Here is a 25,470-nt window from a genome sequence, read left to right as displayed (position 1 = left end):
ACATTTTCAGTGGTTGTATCAACATAGGGCAGACCCAAAGCTTGTTCCTTCCTAATTTGTAACGAATCTAACAAATCCACTCACATGTACGTTCTTCAATTATGCAATTCATTTCCTCTTTGGGAGATTTTGCATTTTCACGTAAATTGTAAAGATTTGTAATTGTGTTTTGAAAATTAGCTGGAGATTTTACAATTTAGTATAAAAATTGGGAGTGGGGTATGCAATTTCATCTTGATTGTTTGGTGGGTAACAAACAATTAATTAATTAAATTCAGAAGATTGATGACAAATTTCACTGGAGAGTGTGTCGTTTTCAAATTGATGGAGGAGATATTAGCGAAAGCACCATCCCCTCAAATGGGACAGGACTAGCTCAAACGTATTTTAATTCAGATTTATATAATAATTTAATTAAAACTTGATTAAGTGTCAAATTATATACTACTCCCTCCGTCCTGATAATTCAACGTACTTTGACCGGGTACAGATTTTAAGAAATGTAATGAAAAATGAGTTGAAAAAGTTGATAGGATGTGGCTCATACTTTTATTTATTAGTTTCATAATAAAATGTGAGTCGGAATGAGTTAGTAGAATATAGAGTCCATTACAAAAAATAGTAAAAGTGAAATGGGTTAAATTATTTGGAGCGGATCGAAATGGAATACTAGGTCAAATTATACTATACGGACAGAGGGAGTAACATTTAATAGGCGACGAAAAGAGTACGTAGTATACTAAGTTAATTCGTGCAGTTGATTGTGTTATCAACTTTGTGGTGTTTTCACTTCACATCCTCAATTTTGGCAAATTTTTAAAAAAATTTGAACAAAATTAATTGTGTTTTTAATTTTGAGTCCTTATAAAATAAATATATTATACTAATAATTAATTGATTTTAATATCGTGGAATACATATACTATGACTGAGATCAACCTTAATAAAATGAACGAAATATTGGGGGAAATTGTAATAGAAAAAGGGCGACTGTCTAGATCGTATTTTGTCATCGTCTTCTACTACTTATTCTCAATTCTTGCATCTCTTGATTTGGACCACAATTTTCTTGCCCTAAATGCTACTTCACGAGGAGCTGACCTTTCCTCTTTTGTCCACCACCCTCCAAAAAATGTATTCTCTCTACAATTAAGATTATCTCTTAAACGCTTGGGTTGACACAGTTTTAATCAACAATTAGAGCTATCCAAAGCATTCAAGTAAAATCAACATGCTATATATAATGTTGACATATTGTTCAATGCCGTCGATGAATCATAAACATGCACATCTATCTTCAATTACTTCTAACTAAGTATTCATAAACTTGCAACAATGCTGAAAATTATGAATATAAGTGGCACAATATAAAATTACAAAATCCCTCCTATGTAACAGATTCACTTACTAGAGTGAAGCAAATCTAAACTGACATGGAGGTGCCACAAAACTTGATAGAAGAGTCCATGATTTATATGCTAGAAAATGATTAAAAGATTAATGTGGCAAGGCTAATGGAATATACATATTCAATATAGTGATTTACCAACAATGAATTGTGAATGGGTATTCCTAGTTTGTAAGAGTCTTACAGATGTTCGGTTTGCAAGATTGTATTCTGAATTAAATTAATAGTGTGTTTGGTTCATGAGATTTAGTCTCTCAACTCAATTCTAGATGGATAATCATGGGATAGTTAGTCATAGCTAACCCCTATGACTAGGATAGTTTCGTAACTCAATCCTAGATTATATCTTGGTATTATTTTATCTAGGAAACCGAACACCACCTTAGTATATAGTAAAAGTATGATATACTATATACTAAAGTTTAGTGTAGTAAATTGACAAATGTACTCCCTCAGTTCCATAGTAGTGGAGTCATTTTGCTATTTTGGTACGTTCCACAGTAGTGGAGTCATTTCTTTTCCCATAGTAATAAAGTCATTCTCTTTATCTTTATTCTTACTTTATTCTTTCTTTATTTGACCCATTTAACATAAATTTTCTTAATCTCCATACCGGAAAGAAATGTCTCTACTACTATTAAACATATGGAGTACAATATACTGCAGATACATAATAAATTTCACATTGAAATAAAAATATACTATCAAAAGATGAAGTATTGTAACAATATGAGATTTATCCCATCCAAACATATATGTAAAGTCCTCCTTCTGTTCTGCGGTAGTGGAGACATTTCTTTTCGCCACGAGATTTAAGAAATTTTTTGCTAAGTGAGATCAAGTAAAGGAAGAATAAAGTAAGAAACATAAAAGATAGATAAATAAAGAGAGAATAAAGTAAGATAGTGTAAAATAAGCGAAAACAAATGTAGTATTGACTTTTACTAAAAAGAGAAATGACTCCATTACTACGAAACATACCAAAATGACAAAATGACTCTACTATGGAACGGAGGAGTATATCGGTATAAGTTGTTTAATTTTTGTCACTCTGCCGGTTAGCATATAGTAAAAAAGTACAAATTTTTATTTGTGAAAATAAAAATATAATAATTAAAATTAATATTAACCAAACTATAGAAAAGTTATAGACTTAGATATAAATTTCTTTCATAAATTCCATACATAAACATTTTCAAACTTTCAATTTATACTTTCTCTGTGCCATAAAAAATTAAACGTTTTCCTTTATGAGTCATCTCATTAAAAATATAACATTTTTAAAAATAAAAATAATACTCCATTATTTTTGATTTTTTCATCTTCTTTACTTTATTCTCGTTCTCGTTAACTCATAAAACACTGCACTATATAAAATTTCATGTTTAAAAGTAAAATTTTCATTTATAATGGAATAGGGTGAGTATTTTTTTAAAAAGCAAAATTATTTTGGTGGGACAAAAAGTATAAAGCAGATTTATGGCGTCAGAAAATCTCAAGATTACCCCCTCAAGATTTCTTCTGACGTGGACATGTGGGCCCAGCGCCGGACTCTTCGTATTGCTGAAGGGACGTAAGTATTTAGATTATTTAATTAATAAAGAGGAATAAAATAAAAGCTGAAAAGGTAAGTAAAGAATATTTGTTGAGCCCCGGCCCATACTTGGCCCATTTCATGAAAACAAAATTTTATAAATATAAAAAATAAAATAAATTGATTTTTTAGCTGTTTGCAGAAGCGCGCAGTAGTCACGTGCGTCGGTGTGACTCCCCATGAACATTTTATTTTATTTTTACTAATTTTAGTTCTGATTTATTACTAGTATTAAAAAGTGACTTATCTATTTGACTGGTGACTAGGTTGTGAATCTGATTTGGATAGATAGTGTCACTATTTGTGCACTTATTGTACTGTTACCACTTACAATAATATTCTCTCGGTTCCAAGGCATTTAAGATATTTTTTTATTACGAGAATTAAGAAATTGACGTGTTAAAGATAATAAAAGAGAAAAAAAAAAGAGTAAAATTTAAAAGAAGATAAAGTTTTTATAAAAAATAAAATGACTCAACTATCTTAGGACAATCTAAAAAAGAATATTACGATTCAACTAACTTAGGATCAAGGAACTATAAAATTAGTCCTTTTATTTTTTCTTTTTTTAAAAATATCTCACTATTTTTATAACTATGAAGTATAGACTTAATTTTCCCCTCCAAATGGTTTAGAGAGTACTGGTTTTAAAACTTTTTTCTAGAGAAAAATTTAAAATTTAGTGCTCCTGGTAGTAAACAAAATTTGTGTGCAAGATTGGATTCTAATGAAACCGGCTATATAATCTAAAGAGCAAGATACTGATTTTAGTTGAGTTAGGTTTGCACGTGGTAACATATTACAGTTCCAAACTACTTCCTCGCCCTATTCAAGATGTTCATATTATTGTTAAGCGTTATAAATAGAGAGAAAAATGTAGTTGAATATTTAATGATAAGATAAGAGAAGAAGAATTTATTTCTGAATATAGAAAATAGACATTTTAAATAAGATCAACTAAAAAAGAAAAATGGACATTTTGAATGAAAAGAAGAGAAATAACACAGGAAAATATAATTATATACAGTATATATGCTTGAAAATTAAATATATTACTAAGTGAAAACATGTGGACAGTGATCTTTCACTATTAATATATGTAAAACATATATCGTGTCAATCTCAAGAAAAACATTGAATCATCTCTAAGACAAATTTTTATTTAACGAACGAGTTTGGTAATGATAAGACAAGCCACACCACTACTTAGTATGATTGATAGAACAAAATCGTTGAAAATTAGAGTATAGATATTCGATACACATAATTACAAATACGTAGTACTATTTTAAAATTTCGGATGAATAGTTATTAGTAGTAGTACTATAATTTCAAAATAAAATCGAATTTATTTCCATCAAGTAAATAATTAAGTTAATCAATAATAATGCTTGGACGTAACTTTAGAAATCGGAATTTACAAAATTGGTGGGAAATAGATTGTCTATGGCGTGGGGAAAGCAACGTTTAATTTAATCCTCAAAGATGAAGCTGATTCGTACATCACTTTTGATGTTATTTTGTGAAAATGGGAAACCATTCGACAAATTCATGCAAAAATTATTTTTCCTAAGTGGGTTTCCAAAACTTGACAATTTTCCAGAATTTCGGCTTTTTGTCTACTAATTAATGGACGTGTCTCTCATTTACTATATTTATTCATCAAGTTTATTTAGCTACTCCATATAAATGAGTAGTTTTAAACCTTTTTAGGGTGATTTGGAGTGCACACATACCTTTTATTTATTTTTCCTTTTGTCAATAAATTATACAGTAGTATATATATATTTGGATATTTCGATTGTTACTTAAAATATGATAATGCATCAACATGAAATTTCCTGATGAATTCGAGGGAGTACTATATATGTAGTACTATATAAGTGATTAAGTTCACGTTGGATTAATATTCCATTAAATTATGACTAGGCATTATATTTTCAAGATTTGTTGAAATAAAAAGTACAAACGAATTTTATTGTCGCGAAACTGTAGTTTCTTAGATAACAGAGAAAAGCGGCAGTCGCATAGAAAAGTGACATACCTATTTTGTTATGATTGGTATATATATACCGAACAGTTTCTATACTGCAATTCTCACTCGCTATTTTATAACTTGAACGTTTTGTAACACATAAAAGTAACATTCGTTTTAAAGATAAATTTATTGTTTGGTGTGAAAAAATTAGTTACTGCAAAATGGTTTCAAAATTTTGCTTTTTTGGTAGGAGGCCTATAATTTCCACCTTTATGCATATTAAAGCCAACAAAATTTTAAGTGGAAGGCCAAAAATCGTGTTTTGAGGTTTTTTGTAAAGCTTAAGATCGATAGGCGACATTAACTTTTGTTGGTTTGCCCTAAATAAGATGGGTACGACAAATTTTCGATCCTTAGTTAAACATGGTGTTTTTCCAAAACTAAAGTTGCTTTTATAAGGACACAATTCATCCAAATAATTAATAAGAAATATTAACATATCTCGATATATATTATTGTATTATTCAATTTAATATGGTCGACCAAATAAAAAATTACTTGTATAAAATTATAAATCAAATTGATCATAATAAACATTATCTCAAAATTGGTTATATTGCAGGGCAGACAATGAGCAAAATAATGGGAGTATTATGTGGAATCTATATCCAAAACACTGAGAATTAAAAGACCTACTTATAGTAATCACACACACATACCAGAGCCAAGTCGTATCCTATACCTACTCTATCACCAAATGTTATATTTATAACATTATCTCCAAAGTTTAACAATTTAGCAAATTACATGCATTCATTCCTATGACAACTTTCCAATTTTGATTATAACTTGATTACAATTAATTCAGGATCGATTATGATTAATTTAATTTTAATTATTTTCTCGCTTCCTTTTAACAACTAAGCCTAGCTATTTTTTAAAAATTTTCAACAACCATTGAGTTTTGGTTCATATAAGTTTAGTGAATATATTCCATTTAAATAAATGTATAATTTTTTTTATTTAGATTCTTAAAAGAAAAAAAAAACACATAAAAGTGGGAAGCAGAATATATGGAGGAGCATGTGGGTAGGCATGAAATGCAGCCACCCCCACCAGCAATGTAGCGCAAGACATGCTTATGTGAAGCATCACCACAAATCTAATTTTATTTTGACCATCATTAAATATTGGTAATACTATTACTATATAACTTACACACACACACGACTGTTTGTATATATATGTATGTATTTTGCAGATATATTTTTTTAGTATAATTTGGCTGCCCTCATCATGTGGGGCAACTAATGTCCGTCAAAATTAGGGTTTGTGTCAAATGTGTAAATGTATGGTGGCGGCTGCATTCTCGGGTGGCCGTCCTGCAATTAATTACTACCATAGTCTGATTAAATAAATATAAACCCTATCGCCAATTAGTACTACAATACTACTTAATCAATCAGTCCGCAAATAAATGTTCCGTAGATTAATAAAGAAATCGCGTGAAAGTTATGTTAATAGATTTTGAACACAACGTTTTATTTTCCTTTCTCTTTGTATGTATTGTACTACATTCTATATAGTTCGATTTTTTTACTGTCAAACTGGGTAACCGCGGATATATACTAGATCCATGACTAATTTATCATAACATGTTTTTTGCGATATTGGTCCCTAAAATCATAAACTTTGGCCAATATTTGGTCTTTTCCATAATCTTTAAAATTGATTTAGAATATCACAAATTTTGCACTTGGTTTGATATTTCTCATAACATGTTTATTACCATATTTGACTAACTTACGAGACATTTTTATTATACTAGACACAATTAAATCACAATGTGGTCTTCTACGTTACTTTTTATCCTACTTGTTATTAACTTAAAAAGTAGTTTAAAATATCATAAATCATACTTATCACAGTTGCTCAAAAAATAAGATTTTGATAAAAATATTTAATTGGGTCATTTTAGGAAATACCAAACATAATGCAAAGTTTGCGATATTTAAATCAATTTTGAAATTAGCGAGAAATACCAAATTTGAACAAAAATTTAGTAATTTTAGGAACCACTATTCCTATTTTTTCAAATTTTTTTCAAATTGATTTGACAGGTATGCTACCAATTTGAGTACTATAGTAGTACTACTTATTATACTTTTACCAACAATTATTTTTTATTATGATAGTACCAAGAAATGTTGAATATAGTATTAAATCAAAAAGATAACTGTCCTAACAGAATTCATAACTATGCGAGTGCTGTAAATATCCCATTCTAGTAATCAGTTAATTATTACAGTAACAGTGCAGCATTTGAATAGACATGGTAAAAAAACCGTTACCAAAAACATTTATATACTCATTTTGTCTCTGCCTAAACCTAGGAGTATTTAAACACACTGTTTTAACACGTGTCTACGATAAATAAAACATAAAAATTTACCGCTCCAAAAATTGAAATAAGTATAATGAACCTAAGATATTTCAATAAATCAAGATATTTAATCAATACTAGAGCACTCATTATTCATTCACCCCACATATTCCTGGATTTTCAGACAGTACTATAAATCAAATCAGCTAATCCCTAACATTAAATCCGTTATAGTGCACACTTATTGATAAAAGAAAATATTGTGCCCAAACTAATTGATCTTATTTAATGGTATTCGATATTCATTATTTTGGCGGATCTTGATGGGATTGAAGAGGAGGGTCACGATACGTTGGTTTTACTATGTTTCTTTAAGATTAAAGTTTACCTTATCTTTTCTTCGTCATTCAAAATTAAATGACCGTCATACTTCCTCTATCGTTAGACGTTCACTTCGATATTATTCATTGCGTATTAAATCAATCAGATTCAAATCTAATCAACCACGATGATAGATTACAAAATTATGATTTTGCATACAAAGTTTTGCCAAATTAAGATTTTCAATGCAAAATTTAAATTCACGTAAAGTTACCAAACTATTAATATGTTCTGATTTTGCAAATCAATATTTTGGTGCTAACTTGGCTTAATATGAATCCAAATTAAATAAATAAAATTGTTTAATTTAGTATAATGCCATAATTTTGTTTCACTATCTAAAATATGATAGTGTTTGGTTGAAATCCGATAGGGTAAAGCACGTAATTCATTAAGCTATATCAATAACTAAATCTTGGTTAATTGCAAAATCTCAACAAATCGATAATAAAGATAATTTAAGCGGATTTTAAAGTGGTAGTAGTTTAAAGACAAATTAAATAACGGTAATATTATTGAATAAATCATTCATGAAATTGAAACTAATATTTGAGGTGGCGCATTTTAGCAGGCCCCCATCCCCACCCCACCAAAACGGGGACCGAACAGCCGGGGCCCACTACTAAAATACGCCATGTACAACATGGTTCCAGTATATTCACCACGACAACGCCCCCCCAATTCTCTATCTTCCTCTCTCCATTTCTTCCAAAATTTATTGATTTTTTTGATCAATAAAAATATTAAGGCCTGAGAATCGGAAGGCCAACTGAAAATAGAAAGCCCCCACCCCATCAACCTACCTGCCATATATATATATACACACACACACACACAACACAACTGCCGCAAACATATTTTACACAGAGTGGCAGGTGCAAAGTGTGTTAAGTCTCCCCAACGGAGAAGCAAATTTGATCCTTTCTTTCTTTATTTGTTTGCCGGTTTTGAAATTGGGAGGCATCGGTGACTCAGTCAAATATTATTCAAGACTTTTCAATGGGTATGTGAAATTGACAAATTAAGTCAAGTGCGTGTTTAGTTTTGGTGGATTTCTGGTGAATTCTGTAGAAAAAAAGAAATCTTTCCTTTCCTTTTTTCCCCCTTCTTCCTATTTTTTTCCCGGGAGCTGTTTGTTGATTGATTTTTACGGTCTTTGGGATTTGTTCGTTAATAATATGTGTACTTTTCTGTATTTTTGAACTTTCTGTATAAGTCTTCGTTGTTTCCAGCCTGTAATTTGCTATGATATCCGTGCTTGTGTTTCACACCTTCCACTTTGTGTGTGTGTTTCTTTTTGGTACTGTGCGTGTGTGTGTGTTAGACAGTGCCCCACCGGGCCACCCACACACCCCATACACGGTATACTGAGGAAGAAGGAAGCCAGCATCTTTTTTTTTATTTATTTATTGTTTTTGGTGGTTAAAACCTTGTTAATTGGCTGGCCTTTTATAGGGGGGCATTCTAGATTTCTAGTCCTTCCCCAAATCTAATGATTTTCTATTTGGTTTGAGCATCTTCTCTGTGATTGGTGGTGGTGATTCTGTGTTCTTACTAATTCTCTGTTTCTTTATTGTGAGGGGAAAATAGAACAAAAGAAAAAAGAATCAAATCTTGGCTTTGTCTGAACTTGCTAATTTTGCTTATATACAGAAGCATCAGTCAGTTACTCCAGAGACATGGATGATGAATATGAGAAGCTCATTAGGAGAATGAATCCTCCGAGGTACTATGTCTCTCTCTTTATTCTGATTTAGTTTTGATTCAAAATGTTGGTCTTTTTCTTGACACTTTTTTTTGTTTAAATCTTAATTTGCAGAGTGGTGATTGATAATGAATCTTGTAAGAATGCCACTGTGATTCAGGTGTGTGGTTGATCTGCTGTTCTCTGCTTGGTTTTGATTCGTTGAAATCGATGTTTTTGTGCGATAATCTAATGATCCCTTGTTGATTTCTTTGTGTTTCAATGTAGGTGGACAGTGCTAATAAACAAGGAATCCTTCTTGAAGTTGTGCAAATTCTCACAGATCTCAATCTGATGATAACCAAGGCTTATATATGCTCTGATGGAGGATGGTTCATGGATGGTATGTATATCTTTCCCCCTTTTCAGTTTGATAATCATGTTTGCCTCTGTTGAGATGGGATGAAATTGTTGATTTTTCAACTTCTTTGTGTTGTTTTAGTGTTCAATGTGACTGATAATGATGGAAACAAGATAACTGATGAGGGGATTCTTGATTATATACAGAAGGTTAGTTGTGTTGTGTTGCTTGTGATAGTTTTCGGCATCTATTTTCATTTCGGAATTCATAATGCAGTCTTGATTGATTCCTTTCTACTATCATTTTCAGTCACTTGGTCCAGATTCTTGCTTTGCATCCTCAATGAGAAGATCAGTTGGGGTGAAGTTGGGGACGGACCACACATCGATTGAACTAATTGGCAGTGACAGACCAGGGCTGCTCTCCGAAGTGAGTGCTGTCCTAACAAACCTGAAATGCAATGTGGTGAATGCTGAGGTGTGGACGCATAACACCCGAGCTGCAGCAGTGATGCAAGTCACAGATGAGGAGACGGGGGGAGCTATCATTGATCCGGAGAGGCTGACCCTGGTTAAGCGCCTCCTGTGCAATGTACTCAAGGGTAGCAACAAAACTCGGGAGGCCAAGACTGTGGTCTCGCTCGGGGCGACCCACACTGAGAGACGCCTTCACCAGATGATGTTTGATGATAGGGATTACGAACGTATGGGCGAGGATTCATCTGATGAGAAGGATAGGCCTAATGTGAACGTTGTTAACTGGCACGGCAGGGATTACTCGGTGGTCACAATCCGATGCAAGGATAGACCGAAGCTCCTCTTTGACATAGTCTGCACTTTGACTGATATGCAATACGTTGTTTTCCATGGAAACGTCGAAGCTGAAGGAGCAGAAGCGCATCAGGTATATAAATAGCATTTTAAATCTATGAAATGATGAGATATTATGCATTGTGTTCTGTTTTTAGTCTTAAATTTATCTCATGTTTTCATTTGAAGGAATACTGCATTAGGCACATTGATGGATCCCCAGTCAAATCTGATGCTGAGAGACAAAGGGTGATTCATTGTCTCGAAGCAGCAATCCAACGACGAGTCTCTGAGGTAAGGACTGAAGCGCGTTTCATGAGTGATTATAGCTAGGATGGTTTCTTACATGATCTTCAACTGATGATGTGATCTTCCGTAACTAGGGTTTGAAGCTAGAGCTCTGCACTTCTGACAGAATCGGGCTACTGTCCGATGTCACTAGGATATTCCGCGAGAACAGCCTAACTGTAACACGAGCAGAAGTGACCACAAGATCAGGCAAAGCTGTCAACACGTTCTATGTTCGTGAGTCATCAGGGTACCCGGTCGACCCCAAGATAATAGATTCCATCAGGCAAACAATTGGGCAGACCATACTTAGGGTGAAGGGCAGCCCAGACGAGTCAACCCAAGCGCCTCAAGAGTCTCCGACAAGGTTCCTCTTTGGTGGCCTTTTCAAGTCTAGGTCATTTTGCAATTTCGGTTTGGTTAGGTCTTATTCATGAGCATGAGACGATGTGTCGTATGTTCTTGTGTATATTCTCGATCCCTTGTTATGTCCGCATCAAATTCAAAAGGCTAGCGACGTTAGAGAGGGAAGCCTTAGGTGGCTTCCCTCTCGTTTGTAGGTTTTTCTAGTGCGGTTTGCTTTACCTAAATACGTATTTAGGAATGGATCCAACCCCGGGTTGGATCTATCAAAATTTCTTAAGTTTATGAATCTTGGAGCTGACATCCAATTGTTGTTGTCAAGCTTGAAATCAATGTATATAACAAAATTTCCGATCATGATCTAATTGTTGTTTCTTATCTTCGTATTTGTTTTATTTTGAAACATATGGTTGTGGGGTCAAATATTTCATCACAAAAAACACAAGGTTATAGTAGTGGTAGTACTATTTAAAAGATTCACCAAGACTTGTGGTAAAAGTATAATTCAATTATTGGAAATGACGAGTGATTACATTATACTACTACATCCTTGGTGCTTTCTTGGGTGGATTGGACTGCAATGTCACATTTGGATATATACACTAAAAATTGATGGAAATTACTTGGAAGCTTCCTATTTACATGATGTGTGTATGCTTTCTAGTGACGAAATTCTATTACGTTTAGATGATGACTAATTTGGGTGCTTTATTAATCAACTTTTTAGTATAGTATCTAAAAAATGTTTATTTAGAGGCATGATTCATGATCCCTAGTAATAGTTGATATATAAACTAAACTATCAAGACCAATAAATTTATTGGTAAGATAGTAGTAGTAGTTGTCAAAGTTGGTACATTTACAAGTTGATCTTTGACCCTTCATTTTGAAAATACACCAAACACTAGAAGCTATGCTAGAGTAGGAAATTGAAAGATGGGGTCTTCTGATTTTTTTTATAATAATTTTGTGAATCAGAGTTATTATCTATTGTGCAAAAGCGAGGTCGGCCGAATTGGAAAGTAGTGTATTTGACTAAGAAGCTGTTGATAGGGATATTTACTATTTGTATATATTAAAAACCAGAAATTGAAAAACCCAATGCAAAAAAAGATGGGGGCAAGTAGGCTTGCTTGGGCTAAAAGTGATTTGTTTCTGCAGCCCAATGGGCCCCTTTTCATCTAGTCAACATCTACCTCTTTCCCACTTTATCAATGCTATGTGGGGTGCTGCCACGTGGATTATTTCAAAAATTAATTTTTTAGAACAAAATTCATTTTTTTTTACCATTTTTTTCAATTGATACTAAAAATTCTTGTCTATATTTTCAGAATCTTGATTTTTTAACAAGATGCAATAACAATGAGACAACTCAATAGTCAAATAAAGTAGTTCTTGATTAGTCAATGGAGAATGATTCAAAATTAAGTGAATTTTGCTCGAACCTGCCAAATCGTAATTATTGCTATGAACTATGAAGATAATTAGATAAGAGGCTAAATAGCATTTTTTAAACTATGATTTGTCTCTTATGTTATTAAATCTATTACAAACATCTAGGGACCGAATAGTGAAGTCTTTAAATTATTTTTAGTAAAAAATTAACCTATACATTAATAAACATAATATCTGTCCTTTTTTTAGTTTATCAAAGTTGATGCTTACGGTTGAAGATGTCCGATTCCTTTTAAAAAGCTGGTGTAATTCAATACAAGAAAAGGCAATGTCATGTGCTAGCTTTGGAAATCAGCCACTGCAATCTCTAGATTTCATAACTCTATAAAAAAAATTAAGTGATTCCCTTCACACATGATTGAAATAAAAAATATCATGAATAGCAGATCAACTATTACTTTCTAAGACTATGTAGGAGTATGTGTGTGAAAATTTGTAGATAATTTTTAAAAAATATCATCAATAGATTTATGAATTGGGGCCATATACAGGCTGGAACTGGATCATGTTGCAATCCAATTTATCATAGTCAATTCCAAACAGATAATCCACTGCTTCAATAATACTAACACTCCACAGTTCACACACAAGATCAAGATCAAACTTTTAAACTCAATGGGCAGTTTTGAATCAGAGTTTCCTGGATTCCAAATCTTGACTCCAAGAGATGAAGTGATGGCTCCGTTGAGCCGGCTTCAACGACGAGCCCCACGCCCTCTGCAGCTCAAGCCGGCCACCGTGAAGCCTAATGCAGGTGACAAAGAAGCATCATCATCTTCTTCAACAGCAGCAGCAGCAGCAGCTTCTTCGTATTTTTCGAGTAAAGATCCGATCCCTCTCCTGTCGCCTCTCGTGCTGCCTTCTATGATCGAGCCTCTACCAATCCAGCAAGAAACAATGGCTAACTCACATTGATGTGTGCATTCATTTTTTACTTATGTAGTTTTTATAGTACAATGTAAATTCTTGCAGCTTCTGTCTCATTGTTGATCTTTTATTGAACCTTGAATAAGATGAACAGCTTAATTACTTGTATCAACTATTCAAACACATGTAATTTTGAATCTAGCAAGAGCTTCATCATATCATGTGACAAAGTTATGATGCAAACTTACAACTTACCTCCTATTTTTACTTGTGCAATGGTTGGAGAATGTTCTGCACGCCACATTGTGGTCTTGCGGTGATGATACTAATAGGAAAATGAATGTAATTCTTCGACAACGAGTGTGGTTAAGGCCATGGGTTGTTCTTGGTCTTGTGGTTTGAACAAGAGTGAATCTTTCCCCATAACCTCTTGAGTCCTATGCAGCGCCAGAGTTGGGATATGGAACTCCCAATCTTGGTTGGGAATTCGTATTTCCCTAACCTCACCAGCCTCACAAGTCGCGCTGCAGGGCTGTAGAGCCTCAACACGAATGAGAAATGATCAAGAAATGTGATTTTTGTGTGAATTTTAATAGTACTAAGTTGGAAAATGTTGCTAACTGTCTGCTCTCTCTTCCCCAATATTGACATGGCGGTTTCAATATTGTCTGATTCAACATCGTCCAAGATCATTCAAATCCATACAGGGCCACCAAACCTCTGATCAGTCAAAAATGACAAATTAACATAGAATGATTATGATGGTGTGGAAGTTACTCCAAAAGGCGGGTTTAATGTCCGAGGTTTATGAACATGCAGAAGATGTTCTTCCCTTCTCGTCCAAAGGCAGTCCTTAAGAGACATCCATTTCTCTGCCTTGATATCACCTCCAGTTTTGATCATTGTTTCGACGCTTACAATCATGGAAAAGGAACCATCTCCTAGACAAGCAAAGAGTGGTCTTATTAAACTTTCTTCATTGAGAGTAAAAACTTGTACAAGGAAAATGGTTTATTTATGTACCTTGTGCATAGAATGCTTGGTTTGCCAGTTTTCTGAGCAACCACTTAGCCCCTTCAGCCATAACTAGCCCATCTCCAAGAAGCTCTTTGAGGAAAATCCTTTCTCGTTTGTATCTCCTTAGCTATTCCGGGCTTGGTTAACACCATATGGGGTTGAGGGCTGGTCCTAGTAAGGAATTTCTTTCCCGCAACTGGTCGATGGAATGCACGATGAAATGAGGCGAAAGCCTCGTAGGCGATGATGTCTCCGGGGGGCAGACACCATACAATGTTGGGGTGGTGGTGGAAACAACTCAGGCAAACAAGGAAGTTAAGGTGACATTACTTCTAATATAGATATGTTTGTACATAGAATGAAAATGAAGCAATGCAGTTTCCTCTGCTTATGAGAAATGATGAAGAAATGTGATATTTGTGTGAATTTTAATTCTCATATATGTTGGAAAATGTTGCTTATTGTTTGCTTTCTCTTCCGGTTCAAAGCAACTGCTCAATCTCGTCTGATTCAACATCGTCCAAGATCTTCCAAATCCTGATGACAACATAACATAGAATGATGATGATGCTATGGAAGTTACTCAAAAAGGCGGATATTTCGCAGAGCTTCATGAGCATGTTGAAGATGGTCTTCCCTGCATCTTGTCCAAAGGCAGTTCTTGAGATCAGTACATCTTAACTCATGACATCCATTTCTCTGGCTTAGTATCACCTCCAGTTTTGAGCACTGTTTCGATCATTGAAGGAACCTTGTACTACTACACAAGCAAGATGGCCTTAAACCTTGTGCATTGTGTACAAGGAAAATGGTTTACTTATGTACCTTCCAGACTTGTAGCCATAACTAGCACATCTCCAAGAAGCTTCTTCATATCAACTCTATTAATTTTGTGGAAAATCCTCTCATTTGTATCTCCTTAGCTATTCCGGGCTTGGTTAACACCATAACGAATTCGTTTCCTGCAACAGATGATATACAGATTCAGAAAAATCAAAAAATGTAAGTAGTTATAGTTTCCATAAAGCTGAGGCTGGGCTGGATTCAGGGGAATGTATTGACAGCTCCATGGGATGCATATTGCCTTGTAGATGAATATGATGATGATGAGCGTAATGAGATACAGAAAACTGGTTGATGGTATGCAACGGACGATGATGTCTCGAGGGGACTGGTCGACCGGACACCATACATAATTAGTATAGTACATTGTTGGGGTGGTGGTGAAAACAAAGTAGTTAAAGATAATGTTTGTATATAGAATGAAAATGAAGCAATGCAGTTTGCTCTGCTTTTTACACTGACAGAAATTCATTATACACAGATTAGAGAATTCCGGATTGGGATCTCCTGCGGTACAAAATGCCACAGCAAGGGATGTTGTGCATATCTACACCATTCACTAATAAAATAAAAAAAAACAACACAAGTATGTAAAATTAATATATGGTGTGGATCTGCACAACATCCCCTACATCCCCTGTCGTGGCATTTTGCACAACAGGAGATCCCAATCCGAGAATTCCATGTTTAGGGTTGACAGTGAGAAGCTGGAAAGGGTAGTGTAGTTAGTGTGTGTGGTTTTAATTTTCAGCGATTTTTCTTTGTTGATTGAAAAAATCGAATGATAGATGGGGGCCCACAAAAGCGAAAGTGATTTGACGTGTGCATCTATCTATCTATAAATATATAAACGGGGAGTTTTGAGAAAAATAACAAGAATGCCATTATGAATAATTTATTAAATTCAGCAAAATAAAACCGTTTTTAATTCATGTAATTATAGGAGTTTTATTTGGAGTAGTAGCTATTGATTACAATTGGAAGTGGATCAGTGGATCTTTTATTTTAGTGGGAGTAGTGGCTCTTAACTAGTCTTGGAATGTGGTGGGACGGTTAAACACTTGTCCATAAAAGGGACTATAATCTTGATTGGGAACGATATATGGTGTGATTAAATTTCTCGAGTAGATACTCCCTCCGTCCACAAAAAATAGATCACTTTTTAAAAATGGAAAGTTTATCTCTCATACTTTTCCCACTTTTTCTTCTCTCTTTTATACTTTACTCATTTTTTCTCCCTATCTCTCTTACCTTATCTACTTTTTCTCCTCCTCTTTCTTACTTTACTAATTCTACATTAAAACTCGTGCCAAACAACAATAGATCTATTGTTTGTAGACGGAGGGAGTATTACTTTGCAGCTCTTCTCATGCTTTGAGTGATTTGATTATCTTCCTTAATCCTTTACTGATCCTCCAAACTTTTCTGCAGTGTTTGGTCAAAAAAGTCCCGAGATTCCTGCAATGGAAAGGGAAACTACTCAGAGAAATTTAATCTTAAAAAGGACGCGTGGTTAAACACTTGTCCATGGCTTCTTTGCCATGGTGTTTTGTTGGTTTTGTGATGAGAGATAGTGGGAGGTTTGTGATGATATTTTTAGAGAGAATGGAAGATTTATGTTAGATATATACAGGATTGTGGGATGGAGTGGAAATTTGGATTCTTGGTTATTTATTATTGTGTGGATTTTGTTTTTCTGGTGAGTTTGTGTTTTCGTTGTCGTTATTGAATGTTGATTAATTGATCAAGTGTTGTTTTGGAATTTAGAGCATAAATCAATCTCATATGTATGATCCACCGTTAGTAATAATCTATTTATAAAGATTTAAAAAATACTGCTCCCTCCGTCCCGGCTAAGATGACACATTGCTTAGCCAACACGGGATTTTAGGAGTTATTGGTTAAAGTGTTTAATTGGAGAAAGAGAAGGTAGGTGTAAGTATTAGAGCATCCTCATCCGTGCTCTTAGCTAAGAGCACGGAGGTGGGCCCGGACCCACTTTTACTCCTTGTCCTTAGCTTAGAGCACAACACCCACATCCGTGCTCTTAGCTAAGGACAAACTCAAGGGTCCCACCATTCTATTATTCAATTTAAATACTCCAATTATTAAAAACATTTCTACATTATAAAAATACATTATAAAATAAAAATTACATAATTAAAATCCTAAAAAATACAAATTACATAATTAAAATACTAAAAAATAAAAATACATAATTAAAATCCTAAAAAATAAAAAATACATAATTAAAATCCTACAAATTAAAAATTCCAAACGTGGAAGACTATTCCTCTAACCCCAATTGCCTCTTGAGACCCCGGATCAATTGCTCATGTGTTGCAAGTTGTTCCGGAGTCATGTGAGACGTATCGTTCATATAGAGTTGACTCAAGATGGCCCACAACGAGTTGTTCGCGGGTGGAGGAGGCACAAAGGGAGCGGGGGCGGCGGCGGATGGAGTCGGGGTGCGGCGGCGGGTGGTCGTCGCCTTCTTCCTTCCGACCGGCCGGCGGGAACCACTCGGGCCAGCGTCGGGGCTACCCAAGTTAGTTCCGGCAAGCTGGGTAGCCACATCATCGGAGGAGGATAGAGCTACCGACCTCGACCGTTTGCTGGAGGAGCTGGAGGAGGATGCTACGTGCCGCCCCTATACTTCGGATGTAGGCGCCCCTCCTGCCAACAATCGAGGTACTTGAACGGTTTGAACTCCTCCCGTTGGTAGGTCGCCAAGGCGGCACTGATGATGTCGAGCTCGTTCGTGCCGCTCCCCGCCGACCGCTCTTCCTGGAGGTAAATCCCCTGGAACTTCTCGATTGCCTCGTTGCATCTGAACATGCAATTGCGAACCATACTATCATTGCGATATATGGTTCCCTCCGGCCGGGTTTCATTGTAGAGGCGAGTGATGCGTCACCAATAAGTTTTCCCGGTTTGGTTCGTGCCGACGTCCGGATCTTCGGAGACTGCCAAGTAGGCTTTGAACATCGCCATCATCTCACCTGGAGTGTACGGGGTGCGGGTGCCACGAACAGGAGGAGTAGGAACAGAAGTAGGAGTAGGAGTAGAGTTGCTGCTCCCTCCCGATCCTAGTTCGGGTGCCCACCCGAACCCGGGGGCATTTAGGTCGTGCACCGGGTAAGGACGGTAGCCACCCGGAGCTTGCGAACCTTGGGTTTGAGGAGGGGCCGTAAATTGGGTTTCCGGACTATATCCGGCCTCGGAGTCGAACCAATCGTGGTTCCAACCGCGATTGCCGGAGGGGTGATCGCCGGAGCCGGACATTGTGTAGTGTGGTGGGAATTTAGATGATAGAGTATGAGGAAAAAAGATGAGAGAATGTAGATGATGATAGTATAGATAATAGATGAGAATGTGATTTTTTTTTGTGTTGGAGTGGGGGTATTTATAGATGAAAATGTGAATTTTGGGGAAAAAATTGAAAAATAAATTAAAAGTGGGTAGAAAACGGATATATTTTTTTGGGAAGTGGGAAAATATTTTTTTTAACATTTTTTAAAATAAATTTCGAATTTTTAAATAAAAATAAAAATAAAAAAACGAAATTGCCAACGGCTATGCCGTTGGCCAATCAGAAGCTGCCACGTAATGGTGCTCAGCAGCACGGACGGACAAGCTCCATTGGCGGACGGACGGGCGAGTGCTCAACGGCACGGACGGACGAGCAGCGGTTTGAGCACCGCTGCGGATGCTCTTAAAGCAGAGAGATAAAGAAAGATGGATATTTTAATAGGACTGAGAAAAAGTGGTTGAGTGTATTAATTGGAGAGAGAAGGTTACCAAAAAAGGAAATATGTCATCTTAGTTGGGACAAACTAAAATGAAAAACGTGTCATTTTAAGCGGGACGGAGGGAGTAGTATGTAAAAGTATTAATATGCAAATCCAATATACTAACATATACGTGTATAATATTATAGTGAAATAGTAATAAATTAAATATAAAATTTCATCACAACAAATTGGTGAAACATGTAATGGGATTAATGGGATTGAGAAATATATCACAACAAATTGGTGAAACATGTAATGGGATTAATGGGATTGAGAAATATATAAAAGTGGTGATTTAGTTACCTATTTTTATAACTTATAGATGAACCAAAAATCAATTATGAAATATGATTTAATTGACTAATTATAAAATAGATATAAATAATTTAGTTAAACTATCATAATGTTAATAATAATATGTATGCATATTTTTTGCCAAAATCACCGATCAATATTATTTGTGTGTTTTTTTTCTTTGTTTGATTTTATATTTTTTAATATTTCCTTTTTATTTTATATATTTATGATTTCAGATTTTATATAATAATGATACTTTTATGAATTTATAAAATCATTTTACATTATAAAATAAGTTTAAATAAAAGAAAATGGGTCGTGCATCGCACGTGGGTGATATTAGTTACTATTAATCCGAGAGTAATATTTTTAATTATGTCTTTCTCTATTATTATTGGAAAATACTACTCCACTACTCCCTCCGTTCCGCTTTAGCAATCCCATTGACTTTTCTGCCTTTTTTTGTAAAATTGATAAAAAATAGTTAAAGTGGGGAAATGGTAAAGTAAGAGAGACAATAATATAAATAAGACTCTTCTCTATATTATTCTCTCTCTTAATTTACCATTTCTCCTCTTTAACTATTTTTTTTTTCATTTTTATAAAAAGATGGCAGAAAAGTCAATTAGATTACTAAAGCGTGACGGAGGGAGTATTTCAGTAATGACGGGTCGCCTGTTCACAATTTACAAAACTGATAAAAAACACTTCTTATTTTATATTTTGACTCAAAATAAAAGGACAAATGCAATACTCATTCAGTGTCAATTGTTTTCGTTTTAAAACAATCTTGCACACAAATAGGTATAGTATTTTAATGCATAGTTTTTTTCAATTTGCACTTTTAATGCATTATTATGACCATATTTTATTATTTTAACTTTATTTATATAATACCCGATCAGAAGATATATCCAAGTGAGTTATAATAAAATAAGTACTCCATTAAACACGTAACTATATTTATAGAAGTGATCGGGGGATTAAAAAAAATTAAAAATTTGAGAAAAACGGCTAGTACATTTTTGGGATTTTTTTATTTTCGAATTTTCCTGAATTTTAAAACAAAAACAAAAAAAAATAAAAATTCAACGGATATAAACGATGCCCACTCGCAGGCCGGCAAGTGGGCGTCACGCACGAACGGGAGCACGCCACATCGCCAAGGCGCGTGGCGAGTTGTCTCGCGAGACGCCTCTCCCGGACAAGCCAAGCGACGAGATGGAGACGAGATGAGAGGTTGTATCGCTATCTCGATGCGGTCTCGTCTTGGAGAGACGAAATCGAGACCACTAAGAGATGCGATGCGGATGGCCTAAATAATTACTCGACCACCGGAAGGGATCACCTAATACAAATTATACTACATCTCCTTATACACCATTATAAAATGGACATGTGGATTATGTTCATAGAAAAGAAAGTTCTATTTTCAGTACGTACTTTCTCTCTTCTCAACTTACTTTTTTCTATCTCTCTGTTATTTTTAATCTAAATAATGATGTATTATTTTTTTAATAAAAAAAATCTAATAGTATTAGTTAGTAGTATAACATATTCGCATTTAAGTTTTATGCATATATTTTGAATGTTTTAAAATATAAATTTAATAATATTAGAATGTACTCTATCTTAAATTTTAATTATTTTAAAATATAAAATACTTCGTACATAAATTTTTACATTGATTGTTTAGTAATATAAAATGGCAAAATTAAATTATTTTTACTTTTCTTTCTTTTTTTATTTTATTAAAATAATTTCATTTTTAATTTCACTTAAGCCAGTAGGCTCATACTAATAATCATAAGCATTATGGTGATAAACGTTTCAAGGCAAACTAATAGTATTATATTTCTTGTTAAAATGTTAACATATTTAGATTAAAAAGGTTGAAAAAAAAAACAAGAGAAATTAGAGGAGAAATCAGCGTTGAATTAGGAATAGATTTTCTTTTCACACTACTACTCTTTTGGTAACTAAAAAATCAAATCAATATAAAATTTAAAATCAAATCATATCCGCCCTAATAACTTTAATTTATTCTAACAATAGTGGATTTACATAACAATGCAAATCGCCAAATCACGTAAAATACGATAATGTAACTGTATGTACATCTGCTACTAAAGTGTGCAATTTCTGTTAAAAAAAATATTCGGATCCGGTGAAAAAATTATAATCCATTAAATTTATAATTTAATTTAATCAGAGATCTAATTGGATAAGACCAAGGCCTAACTACTCCAACATATATATAAGAATAAAGAAGAGAAATAAACAAAAATAATTTAACAAAGAAATTATCGTCCCCTCTTGGATTCTGGCTCCGAAGATGGCATCCTCCGCCGCTGCTGCTGCTGCTATATTCGGAAGCACCGCCACTTCAGATAGCTGGTCAGGCTGAGTTTTCGTCCAGGTGCGAAGCTCTCCCGTCTTCCTGAGAAGGAGTAGAGCTATTAAGACTTATGGTGAGCGCATGCTTTTCTGCACATATTTCCCCAACTTTTTTTCTGAATTGGTTGTATTCGACGTGTGCATACTAATGAGCTTTATGCATGCCAATTTATGAGCAGTTATGGAATTTTCACTTATGGCAGTTGTTAATTTTTCTTAATACATTCTTAGTTATTTCACATGTGCTGTTATATAGCTGCATTGGTCACTGAGTCGTCTGCTAAGGTGATTGATGGAAAAGCAACTGCCAAAGAGATCACAGAGGAAATAGCTGCTGAAGTATCAAAAATGAAGGAATCTAGTGGGGCTGTTCCTGGACTGGCTGTTATTCTTGTCGGAGAGAGGAAGGATTCTGCAACTTATGTACGCAACAAGATAAAAGCCTGTGAATTAGTTGGGATTAAGTCATATAAAGTTAAGTTAGCCGAAGACTCCTCGGAACAAGAAGTGCTTAAGCATATCTCATGCTTCAATGATGATCCTGCAGTTAACGGTATCCTGGTTCAGTTGCCTCTACCTTCTGTAAGCCTCCAAATCTGAATATTATGTAACATGTGTAGTATTTGGCAATAATACTAATGATCTCTTTTTTTTTTTGCCAGCATATGAATATGCAAAATATCTTGAATGCTGTCTCTATTGAAAAAGATGTTGATGGATTCAATCCCCTGAATATCGGCCTCCTGGCTATGAGAGATAGAGAACCACTTTTTGTTTCGTGTACGCCCAAAGGATGCATAGAGTTATTGCATAGATACGGTATACCAATCAAGGGAAAGAGGGTTGTTGTAATCGGCAGGAGTAATATTGTTGGAATGCCAACTGCCCTTCGTTTGCAAGTAATATTATATATACTCTCCCTGTCATTTACTCTGGATTAACTATACAAACCTTTCCAACTTGATCAAATCCCAATGTCTCTTGCTCGGCAGAGAGAAGATGCAACTGTTACGGTCGTCCACACGAGGACAAAGAATCCCGAGGAGATCACTAGAGAAGCAGACATTGTAATCACCGCTGTGGGACATCCAAACATGGTCAGAGGTAGCTGGATCAAGTCTGGCGCTGTTGTCATCGACGTCGGATTCAATCAGGTTGAGGTATGCCTTGTACTACTGGAATCCACTTCCTCGTTGCCACTAGTTATTTGTTTTGTGCTAAATTTGTGCTTTTTGGAACGAACAGGACACGAGTTGCAGCAGTGGATATCGGGTTGTTGGAGACGTATGTTATGAGGAGGCTAGCAAGATTGCTTCGGCCATCACTCCAGTTCCCGGAGGAGTTGGGCCCATGACTATAGCAAGCCTTCTCTCCAACACTCTCACGGCAGCTAAGCGAGCTTACAATTTGGAATGACATTCTAGTTTTGGCGAATAAGTAGCAAAATTTTGGGTTCAAATTTGAGAATGAGAAAATAGTTTTCCATATATTCACTTGTTGGCTTTGGAATTAGCCTATTTGAAAATACACCTATCGATAAATAAAACTAAGAAAGTTACGTTTAGGATCCTAACTTAATCATGTTGATCGATATAATTCCTCTATACTCTAAACAATAATCGTGGATAAAATATAAAGTATGTTTCTCAAAGTTTCTTCCTCTATACTATAGGACAAATATTATGGATAAAATATAGAGTACGTTTCTCAAAATTTCTTTAATTTGATGATTGAAATTACATATTAGAGAGAATAGTACTGGATTGTAGAATAGAGAATAGGCAATTAAATTATGAACGAAAGAGGAGAGGGTAACCATAGGTTGTGATCAAATGAAAACCATATATTTAATACCAACTCAAAACTTTAATCCTAGCTGTTAAATATAACAAATCTATGGTTATAATATTGCTGAATTTTAATGTTAACAATAACATGTATTTTGTCAACAAAGGGTATTTTTGTAACTAAGTTTTTTTTACAGTTTATACGTTCCTTAATTTTCTTCCACACTCCAAACTGCAATAATTCATATCTTGGAAAGAATCTTAACACCATTTTAATTAATTTAAAAACTTAACTATTTTAGTTCATAGTATTATTTTTTTGTTTTTTTTTGGAGCTATCTGTTTTTGTACGCGGTTATCCTATGTTGATTTATGTTATTTCTATTGATATTTTATGAAACGGGGTTGATTCTATGTTGATATTTTTATACATAGATATGTATAGTTGTTGAGGAGTGTAATCAATACTAAACCAGTCTTAAACCTTAAACGCTAAACAACATCATTATAAGAGAACATGGAGTTCATTACAATGAACTAATAACAAACATAAAATGAACTCTGGATTCTTATTTTATGTAAGATGACATCATTGTTTTTAAGTCTATGAATTTCCTATAATGGCCTATAGATAAGGTTGTAATGAACTCCGTGTTATTTTATGATGATGTGTTTGGCATTTAAGGTTTAAGGCTGGTTTGGTATATAATACAACCCTAGTTGTTGATTCTATATTGATATTTATTGTTGTTACGTTGATTTAATTTATTGCATTTGATTCTATTGTGTTGACACTGTATTGACATTATTCCATTGTGTTGATATGGTGTTGACATTATTTTATTGTGCTTACAACGTGTTGACATTATTATATTGTATTGACATTGTGTTGATATTTATTAAAGAATCAACACAAAATCAGTAGAAAAAGAATAAAATAAGAAAAAAACAACGCATAAAATATTTGTTAATTTTATAAAATCAACACAAAATCAACAAATAAACAACACCAAATCTGTATTAATTCCACAAAATCAACACCAAATCTATGCTAATTTCGCAGAATCAATTCAAATTCAACTTCCCTATTAAAATCAACACAATTTAATGCGACTTCAACACAAGCAAATTGAAAATTCAACGTGAATTCAACACAAGCAAATTCAACAATTTTCAGAAGCACAAGCATATAGTCGCTGAAAATTTTTAGCAGAGATGAACATAGAGTGAATTGAGGAAGTGGGAAGGTGGGGGTGGGGGGGAAAATTGATAGTGTATAATTATTGTCAATGGTGGGAAGGAGTGAAACGTCGGTTTTTGATGACCAATAATATAGGTAGGGATGTCAATCGGGTCGGCCCACCGAGTTTCAGGCCAACCCTATTCGGGTTGCGGGATAATCGGGTGCGGGCTAGTCGGGTTGTGATTTCTTTCGGTTATAAAAGTTCAATCCTAACCCTAAAAGCTCGGGTTTCGGGCTAGCCCAACGGGTTAATTGGGTTGCTACCGATAAGATTAACATGCGATCAATCCCATAAATAATGATGAAAATTTGTTATATTCATAAAATGTAAAATATTTAATAATGATAAATTTGAGATATATGCTTAAACTCAATCATAAACATGATCAAATACCAATATTTGAGATATTTCGTAAAATTTTAATGCATAATTTAGAAATTTAAACAATTTTTTAGTGAATTTAAAGTTTTTAGTTTATTTATCAATTATTATATTAATAAAAATTCAATATATAATTTAT

General features: G+C 34.3%; 1 protein-coding gene and 1 pseudogene across 2 annotated transcripts; both read left to right on the top strand.

Annotated features, from left to right (window-relative positions):
• The first annotated feature begins 8,423 nt into the window (after positions 1 to 8,423).
• ACR4 (ACT domain repeat 4) lies at positions 8,424 to 11,627 on the top strand. Of its 2 annotated transcripts, none has more exons than XM_048106525.2 (8): positions 8,424 to 8,747; positions 9,398 to 9,470; positions 9,564 to 9,609; positions 9,717 to 9,831; positions 9,931 to 9,998; positions 10,099 to 10,692; positions 10,788 to 10,892; positions 10,982 to 11,627. In XM_048106525.2, exons 1-8 carry the CDS (start codon positions 8,744 to 8,746, stop codon positions 11,321 to 11,323), a joined length of 1,347 nt encoding a protein of 448 aa, XP_047962482.1. In that variant the 5' UTR covers positions 8,424 to 8,743; the 3' UTR covers positions 11,324 to 11,627. The 2 variants fall into 2 exon arrangements, with proteins under 2 accessions (XP_047962482.1, XP_047962483.1); XM_048106526.2 differs by lacking the exon at positions 8,424 to 8,747 and adding an exon at positions 8,947 to 9,106.
• Positions 11,628 to 21,857: 10,230 nt separating this feature from the next.
• Positions 21,858 to 22,860, top strand: LOC125203288 (bifunctional protein FolD 4, chloroplastic pseudogene; annotated as a pseudogene).
• Positions 22,861 to 25,470: the final 2,610 nt, after the last annotated feature.

This window comes from Salvia hispanica, chromosome 6, assembly GCF_029641045.1.
Source record: "Salvia hispanica isolate PSC_SH4W2 chromosome 6, Shi_PSC_v1, whole genome shotgun sequence".
NCBI classification, from domain to species: Eukaryota; Viridiplantae; Streptophyta; class Magnoliopsida; order Lamiales; family Lamiaceae; genus Salvia; species Salvia hispanica.
The sequence above is the reverse complement of the archived record's forward strand: the minus strand, read 5'-3'. Positions and strand labels throughout refer to the sequence as shown.

Excerpts from the sequence above, each read along its gene's own strand:
- ACR4 (XM_048106525.2), top strand. Across the intron at positions 9,471-9,563 it reads AGGAGAATGAATCCTCCGAG|AGTGGTGATTGATAATGAAT; the intron begins GTACTATGTCTC and ends CTTAATTTGCAG. Across the intron at positions 10,893-10,981 it reads TCCAACGACGAGTCTCTGAG|GGTTTGAAGCTAGAGCTCTG; the intron begins GTAAGGACTGAA and ends TTCCGTAACTAG.